Source organism: Salvia hispanica, chromosome 1 (genome assembly GCF_023119035.1).
Source record: "Salvia hispanica cultivar TCC Black 2014 chromosome 1, UniMelb_Shisp_WGS_1.0, whole genome shotgun sequence".
Lineage (NCBI taxonomy): Eukaryota > Viridiplantae > Streptophyta > Magnoliopsida > Lamiales > Lamiaceae > Salvia > Salvia hispanica.
This window is the reverse complement of record NC_062965.1, coordinates 42,906,081-42,928,653: the sequence shown is the minus strand read 5'-3', so window position 1 is coordinate 42,928,653 and position 22,573 is coordinate 42,906,081. Positions and strand designations below refer to the sequence as shown.

General features: G+C 31.1%; 1 protein-coding gene across 1 annotated transcript; it reads right to left on the bottom strand.

Annotated features, from left to right (window-relative positions):
* Positions 1-11,631: 11,631 nt before the first annotated feature.
* On the bottom strand, positions 11,632-14,804 carry LOC125202800 (protein CUP-SHAPED COTYLEDON 3-like). Its single transcript, XM_048101273.1, has 3 exons — positions 14,485-14,804; positions 13,380-13,645; positions 11,632-12,226 (listed from the first exon to the last, which is right to left on the bottom strand). Exons 1-3 carry the CDS (start codon positions 14,651-14,653, stop codon positions 11,825-11,827), a joined length of 837 nt encoding a protein of 278 aa, XP_047957230.1. The 5' UTR covers positions 14,654-14,804; the 3' UTR covers positions 11,632-11,824.
* Between the last annotated feature and the right edge of the window lie 7,769 nt (positions 14,805-22,573).

Here is a 22,573-nt window from a genome sequence, read left to right as displayed (position 1 = left end):
TTGAGAGAGAAGAATGATGATTGGATCTGCAACAAAGGGGTATAATTGTAATTTTATTAATAAAATGGAGGAAAACATAAAATTGTATTTCAAATCATTTTCTAATTTCGACGACATTCAGATCTGCAAATCTGCAAATCTTCATACAATTCACATAATTGTGCAAAATCGAAAACCTTCAAAATCTCGCTGAAAAATCTGCTGATCTTCAAATTTCAATTCGTAGACCTTCAAAATCGAAGAGCAAAATCGAACAGTTTTCTGCAATGACGATTGAAGAGCAAAATCGAAGACAATCGGCTGAAGCGCCGATTGTAGCTGAATCGGCTGAAGCAACGATCGAAGAGAATCGGCATTCCAAATCGGCGGAGATCGTGAGAGATGAAGACGGAGAAGTGGATTTGACTAGCGTTGTTTCTACATTTCCGTTCCTGTTCATCGATTGATACTTTCAGTTTTGGCTCGGACTTTCACTTTTTTTCTTCACTCAGGTTAGAGATTCGATTTTTTTTTTCCGTGTTATATGTCCTCTTTTTAATTATTTGTGTAGTCATTTTGATTTGGAATTGTCTTATGATTCTTGTGCAATGCCCTGGTTTTCTGATGTTCAATTGCTGAGAATAAAATTTGATCGTCTTTTCTTCACTTAGGTTTATTTATGTGATTTTGTTGAAATGTTTTTAGCTGATAGTGGAGTGGTGAGTCTCTACATTTACTTTTTCGACATTTCTTTTAAATTTTGTAGGCGATCTGGTAGTAATTAGGAATCTTTCATTGCGACCTGGTTCTTTAGGGCATTGGGAAATTTGAGGTTTATTTTGTCACTTGATTGAAATTTATATTCAAATCGTTTCAGGAAAGTGTTTGTTCTTGATATTTTGATTGGTCATAAGTACTAAAAGCTTGAATTTTTAAATTTTAAGTAATTGATTCAGGTTAAGAATTTGATTTAAATTTTAAGTATATTACTTCGATTTTAGTGAATTAAAACACATCTGCATTTGTTTTCTTATGAATTCGATTTTTGAATTTTTTTTGTTGATAAGTGATGGTAGAATCAGAAGAGATGGATTTGTTTAAATTTTTAAGATTATTGACATTTTATACAACAACTATTGACATAGCTATAATAACAAACTGTATGATTGTTGAATAGCTGTTGAAATAATTTTATTCACATAGTGTATGCTTGTTTGAATAGCTATTAGGATGGCTGTAGAAAACATATGTATGGTTGTAGTAGTAAGTCAAGAGCTATTGACATAGCTATAATAACAGACTGTATGATTGTTGAATAGCTATTGACATAATTTTATTGACATAGTTTATGCTTGTTTTAATAGCTGTTAGAATGACTGTAGAAAACATATGTATGGCTGTAGTAGTAAGTCAATAGCTATTACTTTGATTTTAGTGTTTTAAAACATATGTGGATTTGTTTTCTTATGAATTCAATTTCTGATGATTTTTTTATTGATTAGCAATTGAAGAAGCGCAAGCTAATTAGACAGACGTGTTCAAGGCATCAACATGCAGCAAGCCATCTTGATATATTAATGTTCAAGGCATCTTGTGTTCTTAACTCTCTCTCAGCTTCAACCGTCACCACATGCAGCAAGCCATGCTACATGTGATTCAGTTCAATTAATGATTAAGTTCATCCTCATCATCATAATCTATGTTTCTACGTTTCAGTAACTACATTTCACAAGAGAGTAGAGAGTGGTTGGATGTTACTAGCTCGTCGTGGCTACTTTGCGCACTTCTCCTTGCATCGATTGCAGTTATTAGCTTCAGTGAACTTCCTCAACAAGGTTCGTTTTAACTCGTTGCTTTATTTTTGTTAACTGTTTTAGTAAACTAGGGCAGCTGTATTGAGCTATATGTAAAAATATTTGAATTGCATTAGACGTTAAATCCTTGGTAGAAGTTTATGTATTGATGAATTTTTGTGATGATATAAAAAATCCAGCTGATGTAAGTTTATGCATATTAGGATAAAAAAAGCTAAGAAATCTAACAGGTTGTGCCTCTTGGCTTGCTGCAGGAAATTCGTAAAATTCATGAACATTTCACAGTCACTACATGCTTTCAAATTTGGACATTTCTTTGATAAAGTAAATACATATGTTTCTCTGAGTTGACATTAGATTACTCCTACAGTTTAGATACTAACATTGTATAACTAATTTACAAGCATTATGCAGAAGAAAGAAACATAGAAAATATCCCTATATCGCCATTCTGATCCTAAAGGGGTGAGCCAAATCTTGTCTTTTGTTATTTAGAATTAATTCAAATTAATTTGATATTAATTATAAATTACTAATTCAATAGGCTGCTAAAGAAGAATAAGTAGAAGAAACAAAAGAGGACACAGTGGGTGATAACAATAATGAATCAGCCTCCCCTATCTCACCACCAGCTGCAGACCCAATGGATGACGTACAGGTTGAAACGAACAAAGAAAAGCAACGGGAGAAAGAAAAAGAGAAAGAAGAGAATATTGTTAAAGTAAAATAACTAAAACTAAGATTAAATAGAATATTATTTTTATAAAATGACTGAATTGTTGTTGACATGGCTTAAAAGTGTAGTTGACATTTGGTTATAATTGTTGTTGACATGATTTGTACGTGTTGTTGACATGACTTATAATTGTTGTTGACATGGTTTCTATGTGTAGTTGACATGGCTTATAATTGTTATTGACATGGTTCTATGTGTAGTTGAAATGACTTATAATTGTTGTTGACATTCTTCTATGTGTAGTATGTAACATAGTTGACATGGCTTGTACGTGTAGTTGACACGATATGTACCGTAGTTGACATGACTTGTACGTGTAGTTGACACGATATGTACCATAGTTGACATGACTTGTATGTAGTTGACATTATATGTGCGTAGTTGACATTGATTGTACACATAGTTGACATTATATGTTTGTTAGTTGACATGAATTTTATATGTAGTTGACATTGCATATGTGTAATTGACATGAATTGTATATGTAGTTGACATGGATTGTACACATGGTTGACATTATATGTGTATTGTTGACATGAATTTGTATATGTAGTTGACATGTTAATTAAGCCATCTGTACACCCAAAATTAATAATCCAAACACACTAATCAAGATTAAAGACCCACTAATGATGATGATCAAAAGTTACTACGATGGACAATCACTCATTCACAATTTTCACGCAATGTCAACAACATGTAGTTTATGTCAACAAGGGGGTATTTTGGTCATTTTTCGCGCGATGTCAACTATGGAGACATTATGTCAACTATGATGTCAATAGAAAACGTTATTTATGTCAACTACGATGTCAACAACAAACGTTTTTTATGTCAACTGTTATATCAACAGCAACATTTTACAAAATAATTAATGTCAACAACAAATATTTTCATATCAACGACCTATATTATTTATGTCAACAACAACGTTTTACATGTATATATAGTTGACATTGTTTTCGTACTCAACAACAAACATTTCCATGTCAACAACTTATATAATTTATGTCAACAATAATATTTTAGGCAATATCACAAACACCTTATCTACACAACTCACAAATTCTAGCAACACAATCGAATTAAAAACTGCATCCATATATTTCACAAATTAATCGTGATTGTTGGACGTCAAATAAATCGCCTTCTCAAATTCATCTACATATTTCACAATTCCATCTACAAGTTCAAAGCGGGACCCACAAACCGAAGTGAATCTATCCCCCAATCACGATGAAGATGGAAGCGTGGGCGAATTTGTTGAGCCAAAACAACAACCCTTTCTTGCCGACATACAGCCCCACCGCCTTCTTACTCAAGCTCATTGATTCCCCATACATATATGTAACTACATATATGTAGTTACATTATATATACTAATTGTATATTAGCCAATAGTTTCGTTCCTCGAACTTGAATTAAGCAACATCAACTCAATCCTAAATAAAAATAATAAAAGTTATAACTCCATGCCTATTACATGATTAACAAAACAAATCCATGGTTATTACACTTCTCAACCGTTTGTATAGCACCATATACATGATTGTGGAATTATAAGCACCTTCAAGTTTCTCTAATATGTCATCCTCATCATCCCTATAACCATAATAATTTGCATCGATCTTTTTGTATATATCATACCTACAAACATTGAGTATGTTAGACAACAGTAAAGATTGCAAAGACATTTATGCTGTTGATTTATAGCAAAACAAGTAATTCAATAAATGAGTGACTATAGATCAAATTTGAGAAAAGCTATACAGCATTGCAAGTAAAACTTTCCATTGGCCATGTCCGATAATAGTGCAAGCCTAATAGCGAGAATATCGATGTCAACAACTCGTATTAAAATGTCAACAACTAAAAAATAACACTTGTAATTCACATATTAATAGCGAGAATATCGAATGTCAACAACTCGTATTAAAATGTCAACAACTAAAAAATAAGACTTATAATTCACATATCATTGCGAGAATATCAAATGTCAACAACTCATATTAAAATGTCAACAACTAAAAATAACTCTTATAATCCACATATCAATAGCCAGAATATCAAATGTCAACATCTCGTATTAAAATGTTAACAACTAAAAAATAACACTTATAATTCACATATCAATAGCCAGAATATCAAATGTCAACAGCTTGTCAACGACTTGTATAAAGTGTCAACAACTCAAAAACAATTCTTGTAATTAAAAAATATCTTAATTTTTAAAATTATGATCCTTCGATCTGTTAATTGTATAAAATGTCATGATCCTTTAATACAATCGTGTGAAAATAATTATGAGATAATGGATCCTTGTATTTCTTCTAGTGTTCTGCCCTTGGTTTCTAGAACTAGCTTTGTGATGAATACCATTGTCAGACCACTAACACTCTCACGAACACGAAAAAAGTGTCTGAACCGAAACCACCACTCTCAGATCCAACACCTTCTCCACACCAACAATTGAAAATCACAAACTAGAACAAAGGCTCACCTGCAGAGCTCCACTGTGCTACGAAGTTGAATGAATATGTAACATTCCAAGAACCGAACCAGTTAACAAGATTCACCAGGCTACCGGCTAAACCCTTGGCATGTATAGGAAATATCTGAAAAAATAACACGATTGTCAATAACACGATTGTTAATTAAAAAATAACAACAGAGGATTGACCACACCTTCTCCAACAACCAACCAGCAACGACTCACCACTTCCTCGTAGCGCCGCGAATCGATCGCGCCGCCGATTCTCGCGATTAATCACCGCTCGACAACAGCCAGAAGAACCACGTCAGCGCCGCTGACGTGGTGTCTCTTCCGGTGAGGATGAAGCAGATAACGACGTCAAAGACGAATTCCTCATCGGATTGACCAGATCTGAGAAAGCTAGAGAGTAAATCCTCCGATTCCTTTTCTCTCATGATTTTCTTTGCGAATTCACGAACCTCATCGATTTTCCCCTTAGCTTCTTCTCCTTCCCCAAACCTAGGGCATGGTTGATCTTCAGGAGAAAAGGACTGTTCGATTTGAACCTCTCGCTGATCAAATTGAGAGCGTAATCGAACACCGACGAATTGCAGCTATCAACCGCCGTAACAGTGGAGGAATCGTCGGAATTGACTGGCAAGCTCTTGAAAAACGCGTCGGTCATGGTTTCATCCGCCTTGGAGAAATCGAGCAAATCATCCACCATAAAATGGACGACATTATTGTTGTTGCCATTATCCACCGGCGAGAATTCAGCATAATCAGCCGCGAAGTACTCCATTACTGAAATTGCAGATTAAAAAAATCACAGTTTCTCTGTGAAAAAAGCGGAGTAACGATGGAGAGAGGAAAAGGAGAGAGAGGAATGGTGTCTGTTGAAAGTGAAGGAGAGGAATGCTGAAATTACTATTCTATCCTTTTATAATAAATTAATCTAAAAATATTTTTTGTGTGGAAAAATCTGGACCACTCATTTAATAAAAATGAGTGGCTGATATTGCATCTCATTTCTCAATTACCCTAAAAAATCTCAATTGATCATGGACCTATATATATATATATATATATATATATATAGCACCCTAATCCAAAATCAAGACCAAATCTCCATCCTTAGATTTTAAAATGAGTGGATGAGATTAAATCTTATGAATCTCAATAAATAGTAGACAAAATATCAACAAAAGGGTAATATCGTCATTATGTTATCATATGATAATTTTCGTGAATTTTTTTATATCAACATAGTGTATTACAAATATCAACAATGTGATATAAGAATATCAACACTAGTACAAGAAAATATCAACACATATTTTTTGAGATTTTTACATGGTTTATTTTTTGATTTATTTATTGATAAAAATCTGGTTATCAACATTTATGAAAACTAAAATAAAAAATATCAAATTTCATCATCCGAACGTCGTCGGAACATATGCAATTGAGATCTCGTTGGAATCCTTATATAATTATCTTTAATTTGATATATTTTTTGCAAAAAAATAATTTAAATTGAGAGAGTTACGTAAATTTAAAGTTTTAAAATGATTTTAATGAGAGGGAATTGACATTAATACACTCTAATTTTATTTATTAAATTTTCTTAATTAAAAATATAATCCATGTGGCATTATTTCAACCACTAGATCTTCTAATCTAATAGCTAAGATTTAGTCTTAGTTTGGGATTGCTAATTAGTTAGCAATTGATCACTCCCTATTAATAGTATACTATTTTTTCGGTTTTTTGTTTTTTTTTTAAATTTCAGTTTTCGGTTTTTCGATTTTCGATTTTTCGATTTTTCGGTTCGGTTCGGTTTGGATTTTGCACTAAATTCTGTTTTTCGGGTTTGGTTTGGTTTTGGCAAAAAATCGAACAGAAACATGAATGCTCATAATAAGCGAAACGCTTTACTTTTGCTCTCATTTTGGATTTTTTGACATAATGGCATTGCCATAATAGGGTTAAAATAGTAATTTGACCTTATTATTAAATCATTGTTTTACATGTATACTCTTTTACCTTTAGGTCATGTTTAGTTTTTTTGGATATAGCAAGAATTGGGGTTATTTCTGGGAGATTTCATCCGTTCATCTTCATGGATCTAAAACCACTAGGCCCTAAGAAAATGCCAAAGCCCGCACTGTTCCTATTTGATTTACCAAAATCCAAATCCAAATCCAAATCCGACATTAGTATTTAATTCCCTTTACTTTTGTCTCTTCACAACTTGTATTCACAGAATTAATACTAACTTATTATTCATTAGAACAATTCTTTTTATTTATAAAAATAATAACTTTTATTTGCTAGTAACTTTTATCCTCATAATATTAACTTTTATTTCCAAGGATAACAAATTTTATTCATAAGAATAATAACTTACTTTTATTGGAACAATAATTTTATTTTACTAAAACTATAACTTCTATTTGTACAATAATTTTTTTATTGATAATAATAATAATAATAATAATAATAATAATATTTATTAATTAAAATGATTATTTTTTCACAATTATAATAACTCTTATAAATAGCAAAAATAAATAACATTTGTCCGCAATAAATAACTTTTATTTGCAACAAACTATATTAGAGTAATAAATTTTATATATTAAACACTATAATTTTTCATAATAAATGTAAATTTTATCCCCAATAACAATACTCTTCATTCGATGACGAAGTGCAGTTGAGTAAGTAGCAATCTCCCTATCTATCCAATAAATCAAAGGGTTTGAGTCATCAACTTTTAAATAGATAACTATTATTGATCCTTTTAAAACAATATATTTTATTGAGTACAATAATAATATTTATTCAAAATAACAATAACTTTTCTTGAAAATAGCAATATATTTTATTTATTTGATAATAAATTTTATTAATAATAAGAATAACTTTTATTAACTAAAATAGTTACATAAGGACATGGGTATTTTCTCATAAAATTAATAAATTAAATTCACAAGATTTATAAATTTTATTTATAAGAACAATAATTTTTATTTTATATTTTTTGAAAATCACATGGGTATTTTCTCATAAAATTAAATAGCATGTACAAAAAAACTCTAATTAAAATTACAAATACTCTAATTAAGACTTTATGTAATTTAATCAAAACCATGAATACTATAAATATGAACATAATAAGCATGGTTTAATTTAATTATCATAATCTAAGATATATCTATCCAAAATAACAAAATGGTACATTAGTCTATATTTAAATTAAGCTTATGGAAAAGTGATATAGGGGCATTATGGCATAGAGACATTATTTCTCTAAATCACTACCCTTCTAATAATAGTGTAAAACCTTTTCGTGAACTTCTGTTGGGATATTATTTAATCGGGACTTTGACACACAATTTGGTGGAATAGTAATACTAGCATCTCTAAATATTACTCCCCCCATCTCACCATAAGCGAAACGCTTCATTTTTGCATTCAGTTTGAAAAATTAAGTTGAAGTAGAGAAAAAACATAAAGTACAAGATAGCATAATGTAGAAAAGATTCTTTTTAAAGATATTCTCTCTCTTACTTTACATTTTTTTCACTTTAACTATTTTATATATTATTTTTTCCAAATGAGTGCAAAAATGAAGCGCCTCGCTTATGGTGGGTCGGGGGGAGTAATTACCACTATCCAAATTATCAAGTTTAAAGGGTTGTGAAAACTCGCAGCTATTAATAAGTCAAAATAGTTTATAATGAATCATATATGTTCAATGTTATATACAAAGATTGAGAAATACTAATCACTAAGACTTTGTCTTTATGTAGATAGCATTAAAGATCAATCGCAACTTTAGATCTATTTTCAGTATTATTCAACGCCAATATTGTTAGTTTTCTGAGGTCCGCAAGTTGATTAGGGTCCAAAGACGAGGGACAAGGTTGCACGAAGACGACCCAGACCACGCGGCCGGGTGGCAGCCATTGGAGTGCCAAGGATTTTCCACCCGACCAGGTTGCTGACGCGAGCTGAGAGTAGGAGTGAGTACCTGGCTAGGTACTCGGTGTACAAATCCTACCCCGTTGGGTGGATTTCACATAAATGTCTAGAGAGTCCATCCAACCAGGTGAAACTTTTCCCCACCTTGGCTGTGTAGATTAAGAAAGACCAAAGTCTATTTTTGGTCCCCTACATTTTCCCTAAAAAACGTTTTGGTTATAAACAACCTTTTAGCCCTAAACAATATATTTTGGTTCAAACTTAACCTTTAACCAAATTAATGATTTAATTATAATCTAATTAATATAATTAACTTAATATTAAAATTTATAACAAAATTTACTTAGAATAAAAACTGATTAAATTTAAAAGAAATTTGCTTAAAATAAAAATTGAAAGGAAATTTGCTTTCATAAATTAATCATATAAATTTTAATATTAATCTAGTTAAGTTAATTAGGTTTACTAGATTATAATTAGGGTATTAATATATCACATGTTTAATTAATTTTTATCGAGAAACAGGAAAGAGTCATTACAACAAAAGGGACTAAGCTAGGGAAACGGTATATTTTTTTGTTGAAAATACAAAAATTAATCGTGATTTGACACATGTCATAATAATTAGAGTGAACTACATCCCAGAAGCTGATCTTCCCCTCACCCAAGGACCAACGAACTTTGAGAAGTACAAAATTTATAAGTTATACTCCCTCCGTCCCAGATAATTCGTCCCAGTTTTCCATTTCGGTTCGTCCCACATAATTTGTCCCATTTCACTTTTACCATTTTTGGTAGTGGACCTCATATTCCACTAACTCATTCCTACTCACATTTTATTATAAAACTAATATGTAAAGGTAGGACCCACATTTCACTAACCTTTTCAACCCACTTTTCATTACAATTCTTAAAACCCGTGCCCGGTCAAAGTGACCCGAATTATCCGGGACGGAGGGAGTAATATATTAACATCTTTCATCCATCAATAATAAGTCAATAAGACAATAACCATCGAATTGTCGATTATAATAACATGGATGCTTTTAAAACAGAAACATATTACTCACTTGTTAAAATCTTGGTAGTTTAGATCAGGTTGAACAATTGATAACATCTTCGATTTGGGCACTTGAATTTTGGTAGCTTGAAATTTCTATCAAATAAAGAAATGGTACGAGGATTACCACCCATCGAGCACCCCGATCAACACGTTTGAACGTTAGTTTTAATACAAAAGATTAAGTTTGGATTAAAACATACTATTTGATACCCAAGAGGTCACATACTTTACTTAGTACTCCCTTCGTTTCTTCATAGTTGAGCTATTTTTCTATTTTGGAAAGTTACTTCATAGTTGAGTCATTTCCATATATGGTAATATTTTTCTCTTTCTTACTTTACTATCTCTTACTTTATTCTCTCTACTTTATTCACTTTATACTTTATTCTCTCTACCTTTTCCTCTCTCTTATTTTTTTATCTATTATTTAATACAGCCAACATTCCTTTCTAAAACTCCTTACCAAAAAGTTTCGCCTCAACTATGAATAAACGGAGAGAGTATATAGGATTAAAAAAAAATTAGTGCAAATGTAGGGGAAAAAATGAACTTTAGTCTTAAAATCCAGATTTAGCATTTGAGTCCACTTTAGAGTTGTCTTCCTAGTACAAATAGATTGTGGGAACTATTTCACACTCCACTAAGTTTTAAATCATTATAAATTTTATAAAGTCTCTTCCAGAGAAAATTAAGACTTCATTTTTTGAGATCTATTTTATTCACTTCTTGTGGTTGCATTTGTTTTTCAATCAACTAGAGTAAAGGTGTGTTGCCTACTAGATTTAGTGTTCTAGTTGAGTGGAGCCAATTTAGAATTAGTCTTTGGCAAAAGTTGTCAATGGAGGTTGTCTTCAATTCTATTGAAGAGGTGTGATTCTAATTTCTAATTCACAACACTCCTTTATCTTCGTTGTTTGCCATCTTTTATTGCTTGATTTTTACGTAATTTGGTGTTGATTCAAGTCATTTTTTAAGATTGTAGATTTAGTAGTTTATTCGCCAACCTTTATTGCTTTATTTTTAGGTAATTTGGTGTTGGCACACCACTAAGTGATCATGTCAAGTTAGTTATATTAGTAATGCAATTAGTCTTAGTTGGTTTCTCACGTTTCTTCTTAGTAGTGTAGATTAGTTTCCCATGTTTCGTTATGCTCCATTATCTTAAGTAGTGTGTGGCAGAAAGATAGGGTTCAATTGAGTGGTTGATGTATGATCTTGATAGAGAGGTGAATAAAGGATTTTTTTTGTTGTCCGTGGATGTAGATCACATTGATCGAACCATGTAATTCTTCAGTGTGTTTCACATTCTTCGCTTCTTGTCGTTTGATTGTTCGAGCTCAATTCTTAACATAACAATAGATGTATGTTTTCAGATACTGCAAAGTAAGCCATTGCTCTTCAGAATCCAGAATGCCTCAGTCAAGTTATCTTCTCTCTTTGCAAAAGATTTGAATCGTTACCAACTTCTTCGAGCCTACCTCATGATCAGGTAAGACCTTGCTCCATTGCCGGCCTTCTCTATTATATGCTTATTTGCTTATTCAAATTGATATTTGATAAGAATATGATTCCTGGATCCATTGCAAGCATGATATATGAATATATCCAATTCTTTTTCAAATGTACAAATTAAACACAATCCCCATCACACATCACTAACTACAAACACATACGGACTAATCTCCGATCTAAACATGCTACATCACATATGCATACATATATATAAGTAGATACCATTAATGAGCGAGCATCAAATCCCACAAACCTAATTAGATGAATACTAAGCTACTATCATCAACAAACCGCATATCTTCAGGGCTCGATGGCACCATGTTCGAGCCATCGAAATCGAATAAGAATCCGTAGTCATCCTCACACCTTGTAGATTGATCACCCAATTTGTTGTGGATATAGTCATGAGAGCTCGAGCGATGAGGCTGGTGGTTCATGTGATGGTCACAAAATAGGTCGAAATCGAGCCCGAGAGAGGTGCTAGGGTTTGGGTTAGGGTTAGGGTTAGGGTTGCCTATGTGGTGTTGGTGGGTAATGTTGACACGTTCATTATTTGTGGAAGAAATAGTCAAATTATCCTCGAAATTTTGTGGACTCATGAGATTGTTGTAATTTTCACTTCTTGATTTGTAGAACACTCTGCATAGTACCCAATCTTCCTGTCAAAGAAGGCCATAGATTAGTTAGATAAATCAATTATTTAATCATAATAGTACCTATATTTCTCTAAGCGCATGTAAACGTCCATTTTGAAATGAGATTTTTACGATCGTTATCTTGTAGATGCTATATATAAAAGGGAAATTTGACATAAAAACCATAAAGTTTGGAGGAAAATTATGTACAATTTGGAAGTCAAAATACTTTAACCTAATCTTATACTCTCTCCATTCCAACTAAGTTAAGTCAAAATTTGTGGACACAGAGATTAAGAAATATGCTGAAAAGTACAAGAAATGAATAAAGTAAGATTGATTGCATGCTTTGTTTTTAGTTAAAAAAAGGAAATGACTCAACTTAGTAGTGACATTACAAAAAGGAATACGACTCAACTTAATTGAGATGAAGGGAGTAGTATTTTTTATATTTTATATTTAAATCCATGGCTTTCGTGAGTGATGATATACGAGCCCCCCAAATCTAAATCATTGAGGCAATTGAGAAAAATGCCTAAGTTGTGATAAACTCTATGTGGCTATTTTTGAAAGCATGCGGGATTCACCAGAATTTGATTAAACTTAGAATTTGATCAAATTTCGTGGTTTTTCTAACAATTTGCACTATATAATAGTATTGGTTTTACAAAATCTAGTAACAATCACCCATCATCTTTTAACATATGTATGTGTGTACATGTCCCAAGCCCGTGTCTTAGTGTGTGGGGAATATTATATTCAACCACTTCTATTGAAATACATAGCATATAAAAATATTGATAAATACATCAAACTTTATAGCTCTTGTTTAGGTTATATCATACTCATGGGGTGTAGAGAGAGAACATCGACAAGGGAGAATATTTAATGAATATGGTTTTTTTTTCTAGTAAGATATTTTACTAATGATGAAATTTTCAGAAATAATGTGTGTGTGTGTAGGAGCTAGCCCACAGGATGAGAAGGCATAAAAGAGAATCTTTGAGGTAATAATTTCAAAGGAGTTTCGTTCAAGTTTCATACAACATGATTGGCACCTTAAGTCGAAGTGACTGGAAATTTCTTTTTTTACATAGCTTCACACACAATCTTTATTCCCTTTAGTTACTAAATCAACACAATGAAGGGACAAGTAAGCACAAATTAAGGAACCAACCTTAGGCGGGACATGTGGGTTTTCAAGGCGAAATTCGTGCATAATCCATCCGGTTTTGGTCCCATTAGGAGCTCTATTTTTGTAAAACACCAAAGTTTTCCTCATCCCAATGACGCCCTTTGTCCGGGGATCGAGAACTGCCCGATCTTTCCCCGTGGCCTTCCAATAGCCGGAGGTGGTGGCACGGTTGGTTCTAAAGCCGGTCGCATACTTCCGATCCCGGAAGCTAAAGAAGTACCACTCCTTGGAGTTCAATTTAGCCACATCTTCAAATAAGTAATATGTCATGTCATGTTGGTTTAAGTGGAATTAATAGCTTGATAAATAGAAATAAATATTGGCAAAATTACACGTCTTTCTTAACGCGTTCTTGACATATATGCCACGAAAGAAATTAATGGAATTGTACTTAACATGAAATGAATTATTAGGATCTCATCATTTACATTATGTTGCTTATGTGACAATTTCTGCTAAATAGACAATAATTTGGTTACAAGTCACCAAAGATTCGCAAGGCATGTTTGTGGATTTAGGAAAGTAATGTGTAGTGTGTCACCCTTTTCTACATAGATGAGAGAGTTACTTCTATGGTGAGAAGTCTATGTCACACATTTGTACACACACACACACACTTTTATATATTTCGATATAGTAATATTTAATCCTAATATCGGTGATCAGATGGCAAAGAAAAAGTAAGTATGAAAAAAAAATCTATAAAAACATTCTATATATTACGTGTAGTTAAAGCTTGACACTACTTAAAAAAAAAACTTGTATTCAATTCAATCTCTTTTGCTAAAAGAATGCAACTGAGAAATCCCTTGATAAGGTTGTGAATTTCGTAGTACTATTTCTCAAAATCTTATCCGATTTCTGCATAATATTATAAATAGAATTGCATGAGAAAAAATAAATAAATGTACATATAAAAATATGCATGGCTAGCTACAACAAAAGACACATACAACAAGTAAGTTCGTCAATCAAAAATTCAGTTGTCTCTTAGATGATGAAACAAGAGAACAAAATTTTCTTGACATAACTTTTTTTTTGCATTAAGGTTTGTTAATGTAAACAAAGAAGCGATAAAAAGACCTACCGGGAAGCTGCCATGGCTCGCAAACATGGAGATCGATTTCAACCAAAGTGCCTCTTAGAACTTGTTCATTAGTGATCTTTTTGTAGAGATAATGAGAAACTAGCTCCTCGTCGCTCGGATAAAACCTGAAACCCGGTGGTAGCGTCTCTCCAATGTCTCGTAGTCCCATTTCTTGCCCAATATAATGATAATGAAATACTGATGATCAGTAAAAATAACTCGAATTTTTTTTCTCAAAAAGGGATAATCTCTACCTCTATTATATGCGTGTGCATATGTGTGTGTGTGTGTGTATATATATATATATAGTGAGAGAGAGACACGATATAGCTTAGCCAACTTGGACTTTCTTATATACATACATATAGAATTGATATAAATATATACACGTATATACGTACCAAAGTCAGAAGAAATCTTAATGTGGGCAATAATAGGCTGCAATAAAAGAGTAAACTCCAAATTCAAGAAACAAAATAGAACCTCAAAAACACTACTTTTAATCAACTAAATTCCGATATAGTAACTTGTATTTTTTGTGACCTTTTTTGAGGGGTTAATATATGTGAATAGAAATGCTACGTGACAAATATTATAGATTCACACACAATGTATTGCTCAACTACAATCTACTAATTCTGTGTACTTGGTCTTTTACTGTCCTTTTTCGTCAGTTTCCCGCAACAAATTGTGGATAAAGTTTTGAAATTATTTAATTAATAAATGGATATGTTTTGAGGATAAATGGCCTAAAGTAAGAAACAAATAGGCTCTTGTTTACTGTATTTGAATATATACTTGAAAGGCGAACCTAACTTGTGAATGAAAATATTGTTTATTTTTGTCAATATCGAATAACAAGTAAACAGACATCTACATAGAGTTGTTATATATGCAAAATACAATCTAATGACGAATTGCAAAAGCATCCAACACGACAATCATCATTAGATAACACAGAGGTTATTGTTAGGCCATTTTAGAAAATGCAGATTTTTAAATCATTGAAGATCATATAGGTTAGTTTCAGATAACCTGAAAATCATTTTTTTCTTGTTTTTGGTTCGTTTTAGAAATTTATACTTTGAGACAATGACACCCGTATTTTTCCAATTCAAATTTCTAAATGAATTAAAACGATTTAAAATAAACTTTGTGTGATTTATTAATGAACCTCTATATTTTAGTTAAATAGTATCAAAATTAGTTCTATTTTATCACAACTCGATCGACATATATGTATTTATTTACTTTATGTGTGAACTGACTTGGGTGATTTATTTAGCATATCCTTGTAGTAATAGTAGATCGACCACAATCTCATCAATGTAAACTAGATTAGCTACTCTGCAAATTAGGGACGGCAAATCGTACAGATTGAGTAACTAGTATTAGATCTCGATAATTACACAACCAAATAAGGCCTATCATGAACCCGATCTGTTAAGGATTGGGTCGCTATAGTGTCAACCTAATAACGACCCAACCCAATATGCCCACTCAAACCCGACCTGTTATGAAAATTCTCAACCTGAATACGAACCTGACCTGCTACCTTTAAAACCGCTTGCACTCGACACGAACCTATTAAATATCACGATATAATATGGATTTACACGACACGTTAACAATATGATAATGACACGAACTTGATTTACATATATAAGAACTGATATTATTCGATTAAACCCGATTTACGCGATTAAAACCTTATATTAAATCTGATTTTTTAACCTAATTACACGATAAAAACCTGATTTTCATGATTTAAGCAGGTTACTCAAACTCATCCCAGTCGGACCCGAAATTATCGGGTTTCTAACGGGTCAACCATTAATTTCATGTCATGTGACTTTAACGACATACTATATTTTAATTAAGCAGCTTAAGTATTTAAACATCAAGAGTAGAATTGCAGATTAACAGAAGATGGATATATATGGAGTCCTAGCCTCCTAGGTAATTCTATCAAGATCAACATGTATTTATTTAAAATATGGCCTATGATTTCTGAAAGATATCTCTCAAAATACCATTCTTAATCAGTCTCATATATTCCAAAATCCCAATAAACCAAGAGTTGTGTTAAATCAATAAAGATCCCTATATGGCTATAATGTTGCATCTCGAACTCCAATCAATTTGATTGAATTGTATTGACATGGATAACCATGGTAAAATTCAATTAAAGAGGAGACACACACACTACATATAGCTAGATCTATCTAAAAATTTAAACTTTGAAGGTGATAGATGAACAAATAATCACAAGGCTTACTGATTTAGAATGATAATCATGAGATAGCAAAATCCATCTTGTCCTTTCTTCATCTGCGAATAATTTAAATTCACGAATTATTTGTGGGTCCAGGACTTGGTTTTTTACCTGAAACCAACATTCCGGTGCAAAATGAGAGAAATCCTAGTCGAAAATTAAAATATTTTTTTTCATTTCTAGAATTATTCGTGTCATATGTATACGTACACGTATATGCATATACGATGCATTATTCATATATACAAATTATGAGAGTGCTGTGGTTTAGATAGGTTTTATCTCGTAGTAATAATTAAGTTTGAGAAGATTGTATTGAAAATAAGAAAATCCCAAACAAAATTATAGGTGTCATACTATGTATCATTAAATAAACAATAATTAGTGTGGAGTATATGGTTTAGATCATGAGAAAAAGTGGGACCTACTTAAATTCTCCAAACTTCAAAGTGTCGAGAATCCGTGTCGCAGTATTTGATTATAAATGAAAATAAGTGGTCACAAAATGTTTGAAAGTGTACGATTTTTCCGAACCGAGCCAAATAGAATTTTTTTTTACAAATTTAGTTTGATCTTATGTGCCTAGACGTGAATTTTATAGGACTAGTCTAAATTATATAAGAAACGACGTTGTTTCGGTGTCATAATTTTTGAATTTAACATTGGATAATATGTGTTTAATATGAATAAATATACTCCTTGTAGATCTGTCGGGTTTAAAGAATAAACAGTCGTAGGAAATTGACATCAATCTTAAAGTTTGTGATATCAAAGATTGCTTTCAAAGGTCATGACTAGCCGTGAAATGATCTATGTAGTTTAGTATATGAAACGGCGTTATTTTAATGCCCTAATTCTTGAATTCGACATTGAATACTAGTATGTGTCTAATGTGATAAAATACGTCTCGTAGATCTATCAGAAATTCGTCCAAAGTTTATCATTTTTAAAATCTGAATTAAAACTTCACTGATTTTAGTTTTTGGAAGTATCAGTCGTTACTCCTACTTTAAAGCGCCCTAAAATTCACGGAAGCAACCCTTTGATCAGTGCATCCACGTAATCATTTATTGAAAAAATTAAGTTTCCCATCGAAATTAATTTGATGATGATCTAATCTTTAATTAGTTAGAAAGATAAGGAACATTTATAATCGGTCGCTAGCTACGAAGAAAAAAGATTAAAAGACTTTAAATTAGTATTAAATAAAGGCAAAATAAAGGTATAATTACGTTTTCGACTAACATATATGCATACATCATTTTATCGCATCAAAACTGAAATTGATCACGAAACCGGATTAATTTACTTGTAGCAAAATAAATTAATTCGTAGTTTAACAAACCCTATTACGGCCACGTCTCAATGTCATATTTATTGAGCTTATATTGCTTAATATAATACCCTATTTACTCCTTATTTTCTTATTTTAATTATTGATATCATTTTTACTCCTACTAAATTTTTAGACTTTATTATTGTATAATTAAGAGTGTATTAAATATTCTGAACCATTGAATCTAGTAGTCTTGTTTTGTAGTTACAAATATTAATCTTCAAAACATTGGCAATAAAATAATTAATGAAGTGAGTTCACAAGAGCATCATTCATTTTGTCGGACGTATATATTCTAACAATTATTAAAGATAAGAAAATGTTGATACAAGCAATCAGATTACTCAATTATTCATGAAGAATCAGTAGAATTTCTTAATTTGTCTACGTCTGTTCCCAAAATTATACGTTTATAATTGTGTTTAATCGCATCACTTCAACCGCATGATTGCTCTGTTATAAACTGTGTTTTGTTATATTCTACTCATTTTCATATCAATTGATGCCACGTATGTTAATGATCACCTTAAATATACTTTAATATGTATTAAATTATCATTTAAATAAATATATAAAACATATATAAAAATAAAGGATGCCAACTTCATAATCCTGAAATATATATTAGTCTAGATCATAAAATTAGGCTTTAATTAATTATAATCGAACTTCAAAAGAAGATTGCTAGTTATGGATCCAAAGTCTATGTAGCAGTTATATGGAGTTCTATTTATCTATTGCCAAAGAAATAGAATATAAATTCAGAACTCTTAAAAAGAACTCTTAAAAAGTGCGTCCTATAATAGACTGAGATTTTAGGATATATTATTTTCAGAGGCAAATACAGCTTAGAACATCACCCTTATACAAACAAGTACTATACATGGTCTAGTCTAGCCGTATCAGTTGCTCTTATGCTTTGCACCCGTTTTGGATCTTAACTAAAATACAAAAAGAATACATTTTGTTAATATTGTTAATATTTTACCTTCCATAATTTTTCTCTTAACTTTTTATTAATCTTTTTTGCCATACATAGTTTTCTTCTCCCTTTTCTATTTTTAATTTCAACATTCTAGTACTATTTTTACCTTCTCTCGTTTTTTATTTTTTTACTTTGTCTGAATTTTTATTCACTTCTATACAAAATTTCAAAATTCTCATCCTAAATTTTTTATATTGCATAAATTATGTTTCTAATTTATTTTACTTTTCGTTTTTCTAATCTTTAATTTTCGTTATCAAATTTATGTCCAAAATTTTAGGCCTGCTTAACTGGTTCTCCGGTTCTCGGGTACCCGGAATCGGAACCGAAACCGACCGGGTAATTGAGGAACCGGGAACCAGAGAACCGGTTCCGGTTCCGGAACCGGTTCTAGTATTTTTCAAACTTTTCGGTTCCGGTTCTACCCGGAATCGACCGGTTCTTACCCGGAACCGGATAATATATTAATTTCAGATTTTTAATTTTAGTTTTAATAAAATTTAATATTTTTACTTAAATAAAATTAATCCTATTCCTAACTTCCTAGCCAGCAACTATGGAGTACATATTTTTCATTTGATATCTCATCATTTTTTGTATTCAATTGAGTTAGAAATACATCAAAAGAATGTGCTTCAAATATAAAGATATGCTTTCAATTACTAACATATTGTATAGTTTATCTAATTTTTTTCGATTAACCTATATAGTGTATATTTTGATACACATCTATATCGTTAAGAAATATATGACAAAATCAAATACTACTACTTTGAAACTATATTGATTTATAAGCCTTATATACAAATAGACTATATATATACTGGGTGAAAATAGGCTAGCATATAGAAAATTAAAAATAACAAAACTACTAATTTTGTGAATATCTCAATCATTGAAGTAATCAATTTCATGACTTATTTTTCCTTCTTAATGTTTTATTTGTTGGAAGGTATTTTGCTGAGTGAATACAAATAATATTGATAATAAAGATATTAAAGAATTGAAATTTCATGATTAGGTTTATTTTGTATACCACTTTTGAGACGTAGTTGGGCATAAATCACATGATTAGTGGTCAAAAACTATATTTTTACTCCATGTTAAAAGTTACTACTGTATTATTTTAGATTTTTAATATTTTGATTTGTATTTTTGTGTGTTTATTTAAATTTTTTGGCATTAATTGTTATATTTCTAAATGTTGAATTATTTAAATAAATCAAAATTAAAACTATAAATCAGTTCCGGTTCCGAACCCGATCCAGCCGGATCCGGTTCCGGTTCCGGTTCCAAGATTCATGAAAATTTGTAACCGGGTACCCGGTCAACCGGACCGGATAGAACCGGAACCGGCCGAATAAGCAACCTACAAAATTTTATATTTTACCTCCTCTCTTTTTTCTAATCTCTTCCTTGTCTCTCATATTATACTTATAATTTATGTTCAAAATTCAATATAAGATTCCAATAATATAATCTTCAATTAAGAAATTATTCTTCTAATTTCACCACCTTTTAAAATTTCTCTAAATTTTTTTTAATCTTTTCTTTGCCTCTCATACTGTTAATTTTGTGTTCAAAATTCTATACAAAAGTTTTCTATTTAAATCTCTCGTCAACAATTTCAACCAATGTCTATTACCTTCGGAACGAAATTGTCATCTTCGCAAGAAATTGTTCTCCGAATTTCATCACCCCTTTAAAATTATTGACTAATATTTTAAATCGTCATTCATTTTTTCACTTTGTTTTCCTTAAATAAAATGTTAAAAAGATGACGCAGTTAAAAGTATCAGCCATGTTTTGAATATACAAGTTGTTGTAATTATTTATCGTACCCTTAAATAAAATTTTTGAATCGGCCACCGACTGTTTTGATGTTTTGTAATTATATTTCAATCAAATTACATCTAGCTACTATATATAGTTAAATCAAATAAAATATTAATTGCAAATATATATGGTCGCCAAAATTATAGAAAGTCGTCATCAAACCTCTCCCGTTTCTAAATCAAATGTCTAATAAATTAACCTAATGGAAGAAACAAATATTCGCTCTATAACTTTTATCAAATCTAAAATAATATAGAAGCATATAATATAAAAATGTATATTCATTTGTCAGCAAAGGAATTTGCAGGGCCCTACACGACGGTCCCATTTAGCGAAGTTTATAGTTAACAGTTAATTATGTTTTAATTACAATCTTCTAAATATATTGTTCATTTATTGTGCTAAGAGTATATAGTTAACATTCTTAATCCACTTAATTAACAACATAATTAAATATTCTTTCTTATCCATGTTTCAGTATAATTAATGCTCCCATATTTTTAGTTTAGGGATAATATTTATAAAAATGCTTGTATCACAAGATCAAAAAATAAGTTTATGGTAAAAAATTATAGTAATGCTGTCTAATGCACCCTTTTGAGTCTTTGACGATGGGAAATTCATGTCCCTTTTCTTCTATTTTTTGTTTCTTTTATAAGGTGCGCAAGATATTAAAATTATTGCATTTAAATATATTAATTTTGGAGAGAATACAATATAAGAAAAATAATACTCCTTCCGTCCACATTAAGTGGCTCAAGTCTTTTTTTTCGTCCGTCCATAATTAAGTGTCTCATTTATCTTTTACTATTTTTGATAATGGACCTCACATTTCACTAACTAATCTCACTCACATTTCATTTTAAAATTAATGTATAAAGGTATAATTCACATTACATTTCTTAAAACTCATGTCAAGTCAACTTAGACACTTAACCGTGGACGAAGGAAGTAACTAATAAGAACACTTTTTTATTCAACTAGAGACATTATTTTATGTTTGTAAATATTTTAAAATACTACAAAATTATTGTTTCCGTCTAAAATTCACCTACTGGATTGTCGTGTTGTTGGAAATAATAGAAATTAAAAAAATATATAGCTGCTACCTGTTATTCTATAATAATTGTGCGTGGATATGTACGTGAAAATAACAAGAATATCGACATAAACAAAATGTCAATTTAATAGATTTTAACCTCATTTGATATTGATCAGAGCTAATTCCCAATTATTGAAATCCCATTATTTGGCGTATAGCTTCTATTATGACGTAAACATTTTTGATTGAATAAATTGGTTCTCTCATTTTCAGGTTTGTAGAAAACTTCCCGTAATGACAAGTGTTCAATAATTATTAATTTGCTTGATCATTTAAATTTATCATCATCACCATCTACAAAGCGTGTGACCAATGTGTTGAGCCCCAGCACCGTCGCAATCGCTATATAATTATTTTCAAAATTTTGTGTAAATAGTAAAATATGTGTTGTAGTTGATAATTATGAGGGTTTAATTGATGGATATGTTGGTTTCTGGATTTACAAGAGATAAACTAGCTGGGCGTAATACAACCCAAGAAGAAATACAAATGGAAACTGAAATTACAACTTGAAAGAAGATCGAAACAAATAGACCGTGAAAGAATTAGCCGAAT

Excerpts from the sequence above, each read along its gene's own strand:
- LOC125202800 (XM_048101273.1), bottom strand. The coding sequence starts at position 14,653 with ATGGGACTACGAGACATTGGAGAGACGCTACCACCGGGTTTCAGGTTT. Across the intron at positions 13,646-14,484 it reads CGAGCCATGGCAGCTTCCCG|ATGTGGCTAAATTGAACTCC; the intron begins GTAGGTCTTTTT and ends ACTTATTTGAAG. Across the intron at positions 12,227-13,379 it reads ACCCACATGTCCCGCCTAAG|GAAGATTGGGTACTATGCAG; the intron begins GTTGGTTCCTTA and ends CTTCTTTGACAG.